Source organism: Vespa velutina, chromosome 4, assembly GCF_912470025.1.
Source record: "Vespa velutina chromosome 4, iVesVel2.1, whole genome shotgun sequence".
NCBI lineage: Eukaryota > Metazoa > Arthropoda > Insecta > Hymenoptera > Vespidae > Vespa > Vespa velutina.
Genome location: NC_062191.1, coordinates 2,142,697 through 2,157,423, shown reverse-complemented (window position 1 = coordinate 2,157,423; position 14,727 = coordinate 2,142,697). Strand labels below are relative to the sequence as shown.

The following is a 14,727-nucleotide window of genomic DNA, read 5'->3' as shown; positions in this document are numbered from 1 at the left end:
TTAATTTCAGTCGTGTGTCTCTCTCTTTGTGTGTGTGTGTGTGTGCGCGCAAGTTCTTCTCTCTCTCTCTCTCTCTCTCTCTCTTTCTCTCTCTCTCTCTCTCTCTCTCTCTCCCTCCCTCCCGATCGACCGACTAGAAAGTTTCTTCACTTTTTTTTTTTCCTATAATCAAGAACAAATTTATCGAAGAAGAAGAAGTGAAAGAAGAAGAAGAAGAAGAAGAAGAAGAAGAAGAAAAAGTAGAAGAAGTAGAAAAAGAAGCAAAAGCAGATCAGTGGCATGTTGGAACTCTTTTCCCCTATCAAGTGTCTTCTTCAAGAGGAACGAATTCGGATCGACAACGTTGTGTTCAGGTTACATTCACGCGCTACGGTTCTCTTATTTCTCGTCTGTGCTACCCTCGTAACCGCTAAACAGTTCATAGGCGAACCAATTAGCTGCATCTCCGATCACAGCATAGGTACGACATTTTCTTTTCTTTTTCGTTTGAAAAAAAAAAAAAAGGAAGAAAAAAACAAGAAAGAAAGAAATTCTTTCTTCCTTGCTCATACTTTTTTTTTTTTGTCTTTTTCATTCTCTTTCTCTTCCTCTCTATTCTTTTTCTCTAATCAGAGTCATGTTTCATAGGGGTAAAAAAAAAAAAAAAAAAAGAAAGGAAAAAAAAAAAAAGAAGAACAGAAAACGAAGAAAAAGTAGAAGAACACCAACAAAAAATAGGGCTTCTCTTTCATTCGACAGGAGACTGTCGTTAATTAACGTTAATTGCAACCATGTACCAATTCCATCGTAGAATTTAGAATTTTGAACCTAACGTAGCAAGCAACCTGCTCAGAATAAATAAAGGCAGGTGCTTTTAAACGTACCAGAGTGTCCCTCGATTCATTAAACATCGAGGAAAGCTTAACAGGCACGCGCGAGCACCAACGTTTACGACACCTATCGCGTGAAAATGAGCTGAGCGGATAGGTGGAAAATAGCTGAAAGGAAAAAAAAACTGGATAACGGGAAGAGCAGAGTTAGTATGTGTGTGTGTGTGTGAGAGAGAGAGAGAGAGAGAGGGAGTAAGAGGGGAAGAAAATATTTGTCTTGAAATTACGGACTAAGTGTCGTCGGTAAACATGAAATCGATGTGAAAAGTGCACTTTTAAAACTCCCCAGGAAGAAAAATACATCGAGCAAATACCTCGAAGGTTTTAAAAATTAAAATATTAACCGACCCTTCTCCCTTTCCTTCCTTTCTTTTTTCTTTCTTTTTTCTTTCTTTTTCTTTTTTTTTCTCTTTTTTTTCCCGTTCTTACGCACATTCTCGTGCGTACATACGCAGTTTAATGGTCGTTGTCGAATATTGCTCGAGGCTGGACTGGTACCTTTTTAAAATGAACTCTGATGTTCCCTTGGCAACAGCAACAATACTATCGAGGAGAAAAGATTTTCTTACTTAAAATCGATCTACTCGAGAAAAAGAATGAGAAAGAGAAAGAGAGAAATGTCGGAATACATTAACTCTCACGTTACTCTTTTACATATTTATCATCTTTACCTTTCAACTTCCTGATCGTCGTCAATTACTTCTTCTTTTCTTCTTTATAATACTCTTTTCGATAGACAGAACGACGTTAAACGCATACTGCTGGATATATAGTACCTACACAGTGGCACGTCACTTAAAGGGAATACCAGGTCGAACTGTGGCAAGTCCAGGAATAGGAAATGCATCTCAGAACGACGAATTATATTATCATCGTTATTACCAGTGGGTTAGTGTCCTCATTCTGTCTCGTAAACTTTTCGTTAAAAATATTTTTGATAAATGAAGAGAAACTCTAGCGGAAATTATCCTTTCCTCTTTTGGATGACATTTTGAGTTACATTAATTATTCAAATAAATATCTTTAAAGTATAGCTACGTACATATATATACATATATAGTGACTAAATAGATATCGAGTATCTTAGATAGTTCTTCCTTAATAATCATTGCTTGAGGAAAAGTCGCAGAAATGTTCTATATTTAATCAATTTGTTTGTCACTTTTCATAATGAAATATTAACGGGAACTTGATATCTGCACCCGAAAATAGACATCACTTCATACTCCCTTGAAAATTGTATTTACGAACGCCATCTATCAGTTGGAATATTTCTTAAGCCCCTTTTAATAGGCAACATCAATTCTTTCGTGCATGTACGCGGACGGTTGCCTACCAGAAGGGATTAAAAAAGTTTCTTACTGATAGATGGCGTTCGTAAGCACAATTATCGACGAGGTACAAAGCGTTGCCTGTTTTCTACCGTGTAATTACATTTTGAATATAAAAATTCATTCGAGCATCAAAAATATCTTCGGAACAAAAATTCTTTTTAATTATTTAGACGATAATGCAACGGGGTTGGGTTTCGTAGAAAAAAATTTGTAAAAATTATTACAGTCAATGAGATTCCGTAAACATATGAAAAGATATTTACAAACGTTGAATATATTTAAAAAATCTTTGTAAACGTTTGTCCCCGTGACGATCAATTAAAAATCTCTCTTTTTATATGAAACGTCAGAAGCAAAAGGTATTTCGTCGCTTGAATTTCTCTGTCCACGAGAGAAAACAACGTGTGTTAGGTAACAACAGACGCGTCTCTCACGCAACAGGTTTGCTTTATTCTCGGCTTACAAGCGATTCTCTTTTACGTGCCCCGAGCGTTATGGGGAATATGGGAAAGGGATACCGTCACTTTGCTCGCGAGGGACCTTTCCACTTCGTTTCTGGATCGAGATGCTTGGACCGAGAATAGAAAGCGTCAATTAGTCGACTATTTCATTGAGGGTGAACTCCGAATGACGCACAATTTCTACGCTCTACGTTATTTCCTCTGCGAAGTTTTCAATTTTCTCAATACGGTAAGTGAAAGGAGAAATGTAGAAAAAGAAAAAAGAAAAAGAGAAAGAAAAAGAGGAAAAAACGAAAATTATTGCAAATAGAAAAGTCCTTTCACAAAAAGTTCCATCTTTAGATAGGACAATTATATCTCTTGGATCTATTCTTCGAGGGTGAATTTAGACATTACGGAGTTGCGGTTTTAACATTTCCTAAGGAAAAACAATATCATCATAGTATAGATCCGATGACTCGACTCTTTCCCAAGGTCACCAAGTGCACGATGCACACCTTCGGTTCGGCCGGCTCGATGCAAATTCATGACGCTCTTTGCGTTCTATCGTTGAACGTTATGAACGAAAAAGTCTTCTTCTTTATTTGGTTCTGGCTGATATTTCTAATGATTCTCGGCTTTCTTGCTCTTTTTTATAGGTAAATTATATTTCTCTCCCTCTCTCTCTCTCTCTCTCTCTCTCTCTCTCTCTCTCTCTCTCTCTCTCTCTCTCTCTCTCTCTCTCTCTCTCTCTCTATCTCTATCTCTCTTTTTTTTCCATTTCTTCATTTTATTAACTCCTTTTATTCGTATCTAGCATAATTGTATATATCAATATTTTTCCATTCAATACTTGCGTTACAGGATCATTGTTTTCTCTCAACCGAGGATAAGAGTCTATCTTTTGCGAGCTTCGATGAGGACCCTTGCGCATGCCAAAGCAAATACCATAGTTCGAGTGCTTACTTTTGGCGATTGCTTTCTCCTCCATCGACTAGCACAGAACGTGAGCCCGATCATATACAGGGAGCTAATCGATGAGTTGGCAATCAGCCTATCGACGAAGTATTTCAAAGAATTAGTCTAATTCTACGAATTTATCTATTTAATCGATTTAATATACAAATATATATATATATATATATATATATATATATATGCGTGGTATGTGTGTGTATACATATGTGCACATGCGTGTTCGTATGTGTGTATGTATGCGTGTAGATATATATCATTCGATCGAAAAAGATCATTTGAATCGTTTGAAATGATATTGATTCACGATGATAAGAAAATTTCAATTTTTAGATAACATTTTCACATATCTCTTCATATCAAGAATTATTATATACGTGTATACCGATAGATTATTTTATAACGTATAATCAATTCCCCTAATATTATTTCAAATGGATTTTTTTCGATTTAAACGTTTAAATTAAAAAGTTACGTTAGAATTGATTTATCGATCGTGCCTACGTATAAAACGTATCATATACGATTATTGTATTTTCTTAAATGGTAAACATAGAAAAAAATTATTGTAAATGTATCATTGCACGATGTCAAAAGAGAGAAGATTTGGATTGGTATGGAAGGGGACGAATCATGTCACGTTTACATTTTTAAATAAAACCCAATATTATTTATATACCCTTATTAAACATTCTTGTAACTGACATTGAACTAATTTCAAAATGCTTCCTACATATATAATTTTGGATATATCTAGGGAGTACATACAATCTAGAAGGATACAAAGCAAGACGGTATATACGTCGGATAACGCTGATGTCAAGGGACACACAAAATTTAATATTTAATAACCCAACGACAGCTTATGCCCATGTAAGATAATAAATTCTTCAGATAGTATTTTGAAATCAATGTTGAGATGTCAGTTATAAGAATATGTAAAATAAAGAATGTTAGATTATATTTAAGAAAAAAAAAGAAAAAAAAAAAGGAAAGAAAAAAAACCGTGAGCTCTTTTAAACAAGAGTTATTTAAGTTCTCAAAGATGCAAGTCAAAATAATTATTTACGTGTCCTCCCTCTCGCCTCCCATCCTCAACCCGTCACACGATGCACATCTACAATATTTATATACGTGTGTATATATATGCGAATATATTCGTCACGTGTATACGGGAAGAATAAGAGCATTGAGAATTGATTTGCAACACTTTGTTCGAGTATCGGTCGCTAGGTGGCACTCCAAGTTCCAAATAATCGATCGAAGATATCGATTGATTATTAATATCGATAACGCGTGTTTATTTATCGTCTCTTATCAAATTGCATTTAATAATAATTGTAATTCTGTTCATTGACTAAAAGAAAAAAAAAGGGGAGAGAGGGAGAGAGAGAGAGAGAGAGAAAAATCGAAAGAAATTTTCTTTTTCTTTTTTTTATCTTTCAGTACTATCGTTATTATTATTATTATTATTATTATTATTATTATTATTATTATTTCTTTTTTTATATTGAATATTTAGCGTCTTGTGGAGTAAACAAAAGAGAGAGAGAGAGAGAGAGAGAGATCTAGTGCCATCTAGCATCGTGTCGGTCGAACTATCGACATCTGCGTCAAAAGTAAAATCAGACGGTAGTACATGTCGAGCAATCGTAGAAGACGGTAGACAGGTGGTGTGTGTTACTTGACTTGCAAAAAAAAAAGGTCGTCGAGTTAAACCAAACTCTTGTCGTGCGCGTGTATGACGGACTCGATTTAAAGGGGAGCGGGGGGGGGAATAGGAAGGAGAATAGGCTTATTGTCAATGTTGAGGATAGTCATGAGTTCATGATTTTCTTCGTTCGGACAAAATTGCGACGAAGTAGCGTGAAATCGGGCATCCTTATGTTAACGATTTAAATAGAAGACAATAAGAAGAAGAGAAAAAAAGAAAGAGAGCAAAGAACAATATTTATAAATAATTAACGATCGAAGGAATAATCAAGGTGATAAATCAAACGGGGGAAAGGGAAAAAAAAAAAAAAGAAAAAGAAAAAAAAAGAGAGAGGTTAGGATAAGGATAGAAAGGAACAAGTTGAACCGATTAATGTCTTGGACATTGTTATCAAATGATCGAGCAGTTTAAAGGATGATAAAATTAAATGGAAAATGCAATTTTATTGTAGAAGAATAAAAGAAGTCGAAATTGATACCGGCTGTGTTTGGGCTTTCGGACACGACGACACAACTGTGTGTTCTCTCTCTCTCTCTCTCTATTTCTTTTTATTTCTCTCTCTCTTAGTCATTATCATATTCTTCAATCGTCAATTATTCTTGCCATTATCGTCGTCGTACGTTAATAAATTAAAGTAAAGAAATTCGAAAGAAAAAAAAAAAAAAAAAAAAAGAGAAAAAAAGAAGAAGAAAAAGAGGAAGAAAACAAAGGTAATTCACCCTGAGTTCGATCTGGTGTCATTTCTCTGTCTGTCTGTCTCTCTGTCTGTTAGAGAGAGAGAGAGAGAGAGAGAGAGAGAGAGAGAGAGAAAGAGAGAGAGAGAGACAGACAGACAGACAGACAGACTTTCGTAACGTAAGAAGGAGAGAAAAGAAAAGAAAAAAAATAAATAAAAAAGGAAAATAAAAGGAGGAAAGAAATAGAAAAAGAAAAGGAAAAAAAGACCTTTCGCATGATCGTGGAGCGTAAGGAGAAGAGAGAGAGAGAAGAAGAAGAAGAAGAAGAAAACAAAAAAAGGAAAAGAAAAACATAAAGGAGGAATCATGGCTACGGTCTTTGATAGTCCATTTCTGTCGAATCGACTGCGTCAAATCGAGGAACGTTACGAGCCTAGCACGTTTGGCAGGTGCGATTGCACGAGCTATAGTTATTTATCGGTGAGTGTCGTTCTCTTCACGGTCGGAACGACTATCACCGTATTTGCTCTTGGCAATGTCGCCGAGGGATACGTATTTTCCAATTTGGGCCATATGTGGCTCATAGGTCCGATCTTTATCTGTTCCGGACTGATGGTCGCCGTTAAGTGTATGCTATATCTCAGAAGAAAATCCGTCATACAGATGATCTTTCATCAACGACAACTTTTCAGGGTACATGCTTATTGCCATAACTCTTTCTCTGTCTTTCTTTCTCTTTTCCCCCACCCCATATCCCAACCCCTTCCCCTTTCCTTCCCTCTCTTGTTTTTTTACAATTTCTTTCTTTCTTTTTTTTTTTTTTTTTTTTTAAGCTTCGACCTTGAATTGAGATATACATGTACGTATATTCAATGTCGAATTTATGTATGTATATATATATATATATACGATACGTGACGGATAAGATCGTAAAGAATGAAAGGAAAAAAAAACGACAAAAAAAAAAAGAAAAAAAAAGAAAAAGAATTCATAAAATAAAATGAAAAATTAAAAATAAGCGACATTATAATTGCGGTTGCTTTTCAATTTAATTGTTTACCGCGATAACGATGGTATACGATACGTCGTCGTATTATTATCGTAATATGTTTTCAACCTATAACAATATAAACAACGAATTCTTTCTTGTCTCTCTCTCTCTCTATCTATCTATCTATCTATCTATCTATCTATCTATCCGTCTATCTGTTTCACGCGTGCACGTAAATTAAAATGGTTGTTTCAATTTGTTAGAATCTTTAACAATTCTTTTATATTTCTCTTGATTCTTTTTCTTTTTTTTTATTTTTTTTTTATTTTTTTTTTTATTTTTTTTTTTTTTATTTTTTTTTTTTTTTTTATATTCCTTTGTTAATAATTTGCCTTCATTTGTAACCCAATGTCGCCCAATTTATCGCGTATATTTGTCGTGTATATTGCGTATTGCGTGCACGAAACTAATCAAAGGAAAAAAAAGTCAACGAAATATATATATATATATATATATATATATATATATATATATATATATATATATATATAAATGGAAATTATGTATACATGAGACAAGAGTTTTGATAAGCAGGAAACAATAGACCTGCAATATTGACAAGTATTATACCATAGAAGTAATGTTGTATCATCGTTCAACTTATAATTTTCATATTCAAGGATCTTTCCTGCCATTGTTGTTACCTTTATATATTTACAATTGTAGATATTATGAAGTATAAAGCATTGTAATAGCATTTGCAGGAACTGGCAGCATCTCCGAGCGTTGGTACAAGCGGTATGGGTACTCCTGGACCACCTTCTTACGAAGTTATTACACAAGCTCAAGGATCAAATGAATTGCCACCTCCTTCATATGCAGAAGCTGTTTCACTTTTACGACAAGCAGGAATTAATGGTAAATTTGATAACGTAATATCTCAAAAAAAAAAAAAAAAAAAAAAAAAAAAAAAAAAAATTTATTTTATTTTATTTTATAATGAGTAATAATATTTCTTCGCTGTAGATACGAAATTGGATTGTGGAACTGTTTCGTGCAGTACCATCAATGTCGATGAGAATATGCGTAGCAAACCTTGAGGTACGTTTTGAATTCTCTAAGGGTAATCGACTTGGCCTATTTGAAGATATTAGCAAAGACGAGAGGACTTTAATGTCTCTCATTGCTGAAGAGTATCTTGTTTTGGATGGTTATTCGTACGAAACAATTTGATATTGTTTCAAATTTACTAGAAAGCATTCTGAGAATTAGATCAGCAGAGGAGGGTGTATTTGAAATCCAATTGATCTTGGATTTTTTTTTTTTTTTTTTTTTTTTTTTTTTTTTTTTTTTTATAAAATCACTATTAATGGCTTCCATTTAATATTAATATTATTAGGACAATTGAGAACGAATTATAATCCGAATATATGACCTATACTTGTATTGGACAAAATCCAATATCATGTACATAGTTCTTTTCTTTTCATCTTGTGTTTGTAAAGATAAAAAAAAAAAAAACACGCACAGCTAGGAGAACATTAATAAAACGTGTATGAATGAGGATTAAGTTTGATGAAACAAATTACTATTAGAACGTTTATTCAATATTTTCCTTAAAAACATGTAAGAGTTTTACTTACATAAATGGGAAGTGAGATATACAATGTACATAAAAAGAAAAAAAAAACTGACTATTATAATATTTTATAAGAGTGAGATACTTAATATCAAATTGGTGCTAAATAATGAATTATGTATTAGAGAAACATTAGTAAAATAATTCCCTTTGTGTTGCTGGCTGTAAGCTTATACTTAATACATTGAGTAATTTTCGAAAGTAAATAAAATTTACTATTCATTATGCATTTAGTAAATTTTTTTTTTTTTTTTTTTTTTTTTTTCCAAATATTTAAACAAACTAGCAAATGTCAAATTTGGATATTACGATATGATACGATATATATATATATATATATATATATATATATATATATATATATATATATATATATATAGAGAGAGAGAGAGAGAGAGAGAGAGAGAGAGAGAGAGAGAGAGAGGGAGAGAGAGAGAGAGAGAGAGAGAACTCCTGTAGTGAATGTTACATTATTATCACATGTATATTTTATCTGAATTTTAGAATAACAAGTCTTTGTCAAGAAGAGACTATAGTAATAATAAGTAATATGGGAATTAAGTGCTTTATATGTTCATATTTAGAACGAAAAAAGAAATTGTATTACGCTTGTTATATGGTTACGTATGCATTATGATTATAGATAATACTACGGTGATATTTGTCGAAGCTACGGTATGATATAGCTTCGTAGATGCAATGTACTTTAATGTTTGCAAATTTTGTAACTGCAAGCTGCTTGTCTTTGTACAGAATTTCTTATTGACTTTTATAGAATTGTATTTACATATAGAGCAGGCCATGTGTGTCATCTAACGCAAGGAGTTAAGCAAAAGCTTGCTGTGATGTACTAAGCACTAGTCAATGTGGGAACGTAGGAATGGTGGAGAATATTTTTATGGGGGAAAAAAAAAAAAAAAGAAAAAAGAAAGGGGAAAAAAATCTTCCAAGTGACAAAGTGCCTTAAAATTTTTTCAGTAGTATACAAAATAGATAAAATATAAAAAAAAAGAAAAAAGAAAGAAACCATTTGCACAATACAATAGCATGGACATAGCATAAAATTCATATTTACTTGTGTATATATTTCACATAATGTAATGTTATTACATGAAATATATACATCAATGTATATGCTATGTACATACTATAAACTTAAATTAGTCATATTTCTTTCACAAACGTCACCTGAGTTTTATCTCCTTAAATTTGTACAATACTTTTATTTTATTATTAAAATTATATATTTTCAGTTGAATTCTGTGAAAGAAGTATAATTAGTATCTGTGCATTATCCGATGAAATTAATGTACAAGACGTTTACAAAAAAAAAGAAAAGAAAAAAAAAACAAAACAAAAAAAAGGAAAAATGATAAAGAAACCCCTTCAATTAGCAATTTAGTTGCGTGCAATCTTTATCAAATATGATTTTGTATAAATTTTAATTGATTCAATGCATGTTATCAAACGATAGCAGAAAGTTTAAAAACAATGGCAATTGTATGTAATATATTTAAATGAAAGAAGCATATTTTTATATTATACATATACATTCATATGTATGACCTATACATAGCCAAAATTATAACCAAGTTAATATCATTTTGACTCTCTGTTTTTTGTTGCTCTTAGCAAAAATATATATCACATCAAATAGAAATGAGTATAATACTACAATATACACACATTTGAACAGAGATTAACCTGGTTATAATTCATTTTTCACAGTAAGACTGTTGATGCCTTAAATAATTAGACCATGATTACCAACAGAGCATGTAAATTTTAATTATCATAAAAGAAATGCACACATATTCTTATTAAAAGAAAAATATTAGACAGTATTATCATGAATAAGAAAATTATTATATTAGTAGATAATAAAGTATCAATATTTGTTATATTTCAACGAAACAATAACAAAAAGAAAATAATGATTTCGTTCATTCGACAAATTATATGTATTTTATTTTAATAATTATACGCATGGTTGGTTAATATATAAATGTAAATGAATTGTTATAGGAGTTATATCTGTGCAATCATATTAGAAAATTACAATGACGATTTTTGTGCATTAAAATATTTGTTCATATAATGTTTTACTTTTATATTATGTAATTCGTTGCTAATTACATTTTCTTTTCTTTTTTTTTTTTTTTTTTTTTTGTTTTTTTTCTTTTTAAAATTTTTATGATATACATAAACACACGCATATGTATTATGATTATCAAATAATATTCATTCGCATCTCTTTCTGAACAGCATATAAATTGTAGCACTTTTATTATCTCCAAATTTGTTCACAAATCTATTGACTGCGATATTTAAAAATGTAAATAACACCAATGCATACTACTCCTGATAATCTGATATATAGTTTGGTAATAGATTTGTTTCCTTTTTTTTTTCTTTTTTTTTTTTTTTAAGCAATAATATCATAACTTTTATTGATCAGTAACAGTTTGAAGAATGAAACTTGTACATCTTGCTAATTGCCGACCTATGCACCACACACGTATAAAACAATATGGACAAATTTTTTCTAATGATCAAATCACTTGAAAATCTCGCAAGAAAATAATTAACTCATTACAATAGGTATATATATATATACATATATATATATATATATATATATATCATACATACATACATATATGTGTGTACGCGTGTGTTGTTTTATATAACTTATTAGTATTTTTTATTTCTATAACAATAATCAACGTGATTGTTAGCGCAAAAATATATTTTTATTGATATATATATAGATAGTATATTCGTATGATGAATTTTTGTATCAATGTATAGAGCATTTATAAGAAAGGTAAGTCTTAAAAGTAAATCGTTTTTATCAATTACTTATTATGTAATATGTGATAGTTGTGATAAATAAACAAAATAAGTGAATAATACTTAAATGAATGAAAGAATTTCAAATAGCCTTTTCATCCAATAATTCGTTTATAATTATATAATATATATTTTTTTATTGTATGTGCCTTCTTTACAATCTATTTTCACTTCTAACTTTTAATATATATATATATATATATATATATATATATATACATATATTAATCATAATTTTTTTTTTCTATGAATGATAAAATAATTATAGAATAAATTATATCAAAACCAAAAAAAAAATAAAAAGAAACAGAAAACAAGTTTAATAGTGTATAAAATTTTATCTGTGGCACAATAAATACATCGAACGATACACATTCGTAAGATTCAAATATATCAGTCAATGTTTTATGATTGTGCAACAGCGAGCATTTCCTCCTGATGGATCAAGTGAGTTGTGTGATTTACAAGGCTCATTAATTTTGATAGAGAAGCTGCCCATGTATCTAATAGAGCTGCTGGTTCCTGGCTTCCTGTGAAACGTACTACACCAGCGGGACGATCAGTACGTGCATTAATTACACCGGTTTCTACTAAATTGCATAAACATGACTCGGTTTCCTCAACAGGAAGATCCAATAACTCTGCCATACGAGTCAATGTAATTTTGGTGTAATATTTTGCCATAATTCTAATATTCTAAAGGAAAAAAAAAAAAAAATATATATATATATTTTTTTGTTTTTAATAGAAGATATATATATATATATATACACCAAGTATTAAAATGAAGCATACAAGTTAAACTTGTACTTACATGTTCGACAACTCGATTACGCAAATCAGCCCAACGTTTGCGACCTTCTTCTGTTAATGCAGAAAATACTTCTGTTGCTCTGAGTTCTCTCTCATAAATTTCACAAAGACCAGACCATTTTATTAATTCCGGATTTACAAAAAGGCGTAAAAGTTCTCTGCAAAGTATTACCATTATCATTGTCACAATTTATATTTATTATTTAGAGATGAAATATCCGAATGTATTAGTCATTATATCATACTTGTATATAGGTATTTCATCTAGCATTTTGTCAGCTAACAATCTATGAGTCAAGTCTGCTTGTTCTGGTTCATGTGGAGCAAGTATAAGATAAAGCACTGCACGTGATAATGCAGTATGTCTTTTTTCTGGATCTTCTCTAACGGCTGGTGTTTCGAGTACAGCTCGATTATGACGACATAATTCTAAATGCCATCCTTCATGTCGAGATAATTCCATCATTAAACTGAAAAATGATCGAGGTCAATATATAATCGTACGGAGTTCATTTAAACAAATAGAAAATATTACATACTCGTAATATTTTAACTTCAATGTCTGTGTCTCCTCGTCATTTTCATCGCTGAAAAATTTGACATTAATTTTCTTAGCTATTATTTGCGTTCGCATGAAATCTTTCTTTGCTAAACACAAACGCATTTGTTCTAAAATAAGAGAAGCCTTTTCACGACGCGACATACTGCCATACGTTTCCACCTATGAAAATATATTAATAATTTATTTTGTAAATAAAAATTATTTTTAATCTAAATTAAATACCTGTAATTCAAGCATTACGGCAGCAGCTCCATTTATATCACCATCTTCCTCTTTTATTTTGGCTAATCGATGCGTGAGTCTTGCTCTTTCTACTTCCACATAAATCTACAAAAATTAAAATTGTCATTAATATGTAACAGTTTGATTAAAATGATAACTTACTTTTCCTTCTGTTACTGAGCGCAAAGTTTCAATTAATTTAACCATAGTTTCTTTATCTGGAGTTTTATCTACATAAGTACAACATTCTTGAACCATTTTTGTAACGGCTTGTTTTAATTGAGAACGCCTCTTTGATAAAAGAACTATGTGCTCATTGAGCGCGGCCCAATTCTTTGCTTCCAAACAAATTTCACATATAGCAACCAGTACACGAGATGTCGATGCCATATCAGCTCCCTAAAATAATATATATATATATATACATTTTACTACATGCTTTCAGTTATATAATATAACATAATAATATCTTTTTTGAATCAAATTTGCACATACAGTTCTGGTAAGTTTCTCTAATGCTAATAATTGATCTAAGGCATCATGTAGCTTTCCTTCTCGAGCTAGCTTTTTACATTCGGGAATCTTGGTATCACAGTTGGTACTATAATCCACTTCCATCTTCATAATACGTCCACTGTCCATTGTTCCCTCTGGCATTTTGATTTCTGTTCATAATATATAAAAAGTCAATAATTAAATAAAACTTCAATTTTATGTATATATATATATATATATATATATATATATATATATATATATATATATATATAATATATAATATATATATTATAAATATATATAATATATATATATATATAATATATAATATATAATATAATGGCAATATTAATAATACAATTAATTAGTAAACAACTTTATATGAAATTATAAAAATATATTAAAATTTTTAAACGGATATATTTTGTATAAGATAGTGTGTGCCTCTACTATAGATATTTCTGACAATTACATTGCACTTTTTTCTCTAAAATATATTACACACTATTATATTTAATAGAATAAGAAAAATCAATTGTAAATATGAGATATATATACATATACATCATTCTATCTTAAAAAAACAAACTATCGAACGAATTATATTTATTATAATTTTGTTACTTAGTTTTAAATAGGGTTAAGTTCATAAACCTGTCAGTACATCGTGAATATGATTCCTAAGCGAAAAATTATAAAAATACATATTAGAAATTTTACCTCTGAGAAAGAAAGTTAAAAGATGAAAGATATTATTAAAGTATTTCACACAATTATAAATATATTTGTTTTATCGTTTAAAAAGTAATAAAGGATAATTCAATATACATTGACAAAGCTATTATAAGGAGTTGTATACACTTTATATACTTCTTTCCTACCAAACTTGTGAATTGCAATGCCGGATCACAAACGATCTCCGCATGCGCAGTAATAGTTTTCTGATTGGCCATATTTCTGGTGGTAAATTGAAATATGAAACGCTCAGGAATATATTTGCATTTCTATTTATTCTAATTAAATTATATATGTATATCGTCTTTCGTTAAAATGTTTCTTCAAAAATAATAATTTTTTAGTTTCTTCATTTTTATTTCTTTTCTGTTCATTTGTTATAATCAAATTTTATAGTTTCTTTCG

At 30.5% G+C, this 14,727-nt stretch overlaps 3 protein-coding genes across 4 annotated transcripts; 2 read left to right on the top strand and 1 right to left on the bottom strand.

Moving 5' to 3' along the window:
* The first annotated feature begins 2,541 nt into the window (after window positions 1-2,541).
* Window positions 2,542-3,749, top strand: LOC124948484 (innexin inx2-like). Its single transcript, XM_047492158.1, has 4 exons — window positions 2,542-2,562; window positions 2,645-2,893; window positions 3,007-3,302; window positions 3,508-3,749. Exons 1-4 carry the CDS (start codon window positions 2,542-2,544, stop codon window positions 3,728-3,730), a joined length of 789 nt encoding a protein of 262 aa, XP_047348114.1. The 3' UTR covers window positions 3,731-3,749.
* A 1,495-nt stretch (window positions 3,750-5,244) lies between these two features.
* LOC124948896 lies at window positions 5,245-11,282 on the top strand. Of its 2 annotated transcripts, none has more exons than XM_047493201.1 (3): window positions 5,245-6,702; window positions 7,756-7,918; window positions 8,027-11,282. In XM_047493201.1, exons 1-3 carry the CDS (start codon window positions 6,376-6,378, stop codon window positions 8,098-8,100), a joined length of 564 nt encoding a protein of 187 aa, XP_047349157.1. In that variant the 5' UTR covers window positions 5,245-6,375; the 3' UTR covers window positions 8,101-11,282. The 2 variants fall into 2 exon arrangements, with proteins under 2 accessions (XP_047349157.1, XP_047349158.1); XM_047493202.1 differs by having other exon boundaries at window positions 5,246-6,702; window positions 7,765-7,918.
* Window positions 11,025-14,491, bottom strand: LOC124948895 (26S proteasome non-ATPase regulatory subunit 12). Its single transcript, XM_047493200.1, has 8 exons — window positions 14,308-14,491; window positions 13,585-13,754; window positions 13,252-13,488; window positions 13,090-13,194; window positions 12,845-13,026; window positions 12,551-12,775; window positions 12,307-12,463; window positions 11,025-12,188 (listed from the first exon to the last, which is right to left on the bottom strand). The coding sequence occupies exons 2-8, from the start codon at window positions 13,744-13,746 to the stop codon at window positions 11,898-11,900; spliced, it is 1,359 nt and encodes a 452-aa protein (XP_047349156.1). The 5' UTR covers window positions 13,747-13,754; window positions 14,308-14,491; the 3' UTR covers window positions 11,025-11,897.
* Between the last annotated feature and the right edge of the window lie 236 nt (window positions 14,492-14,727).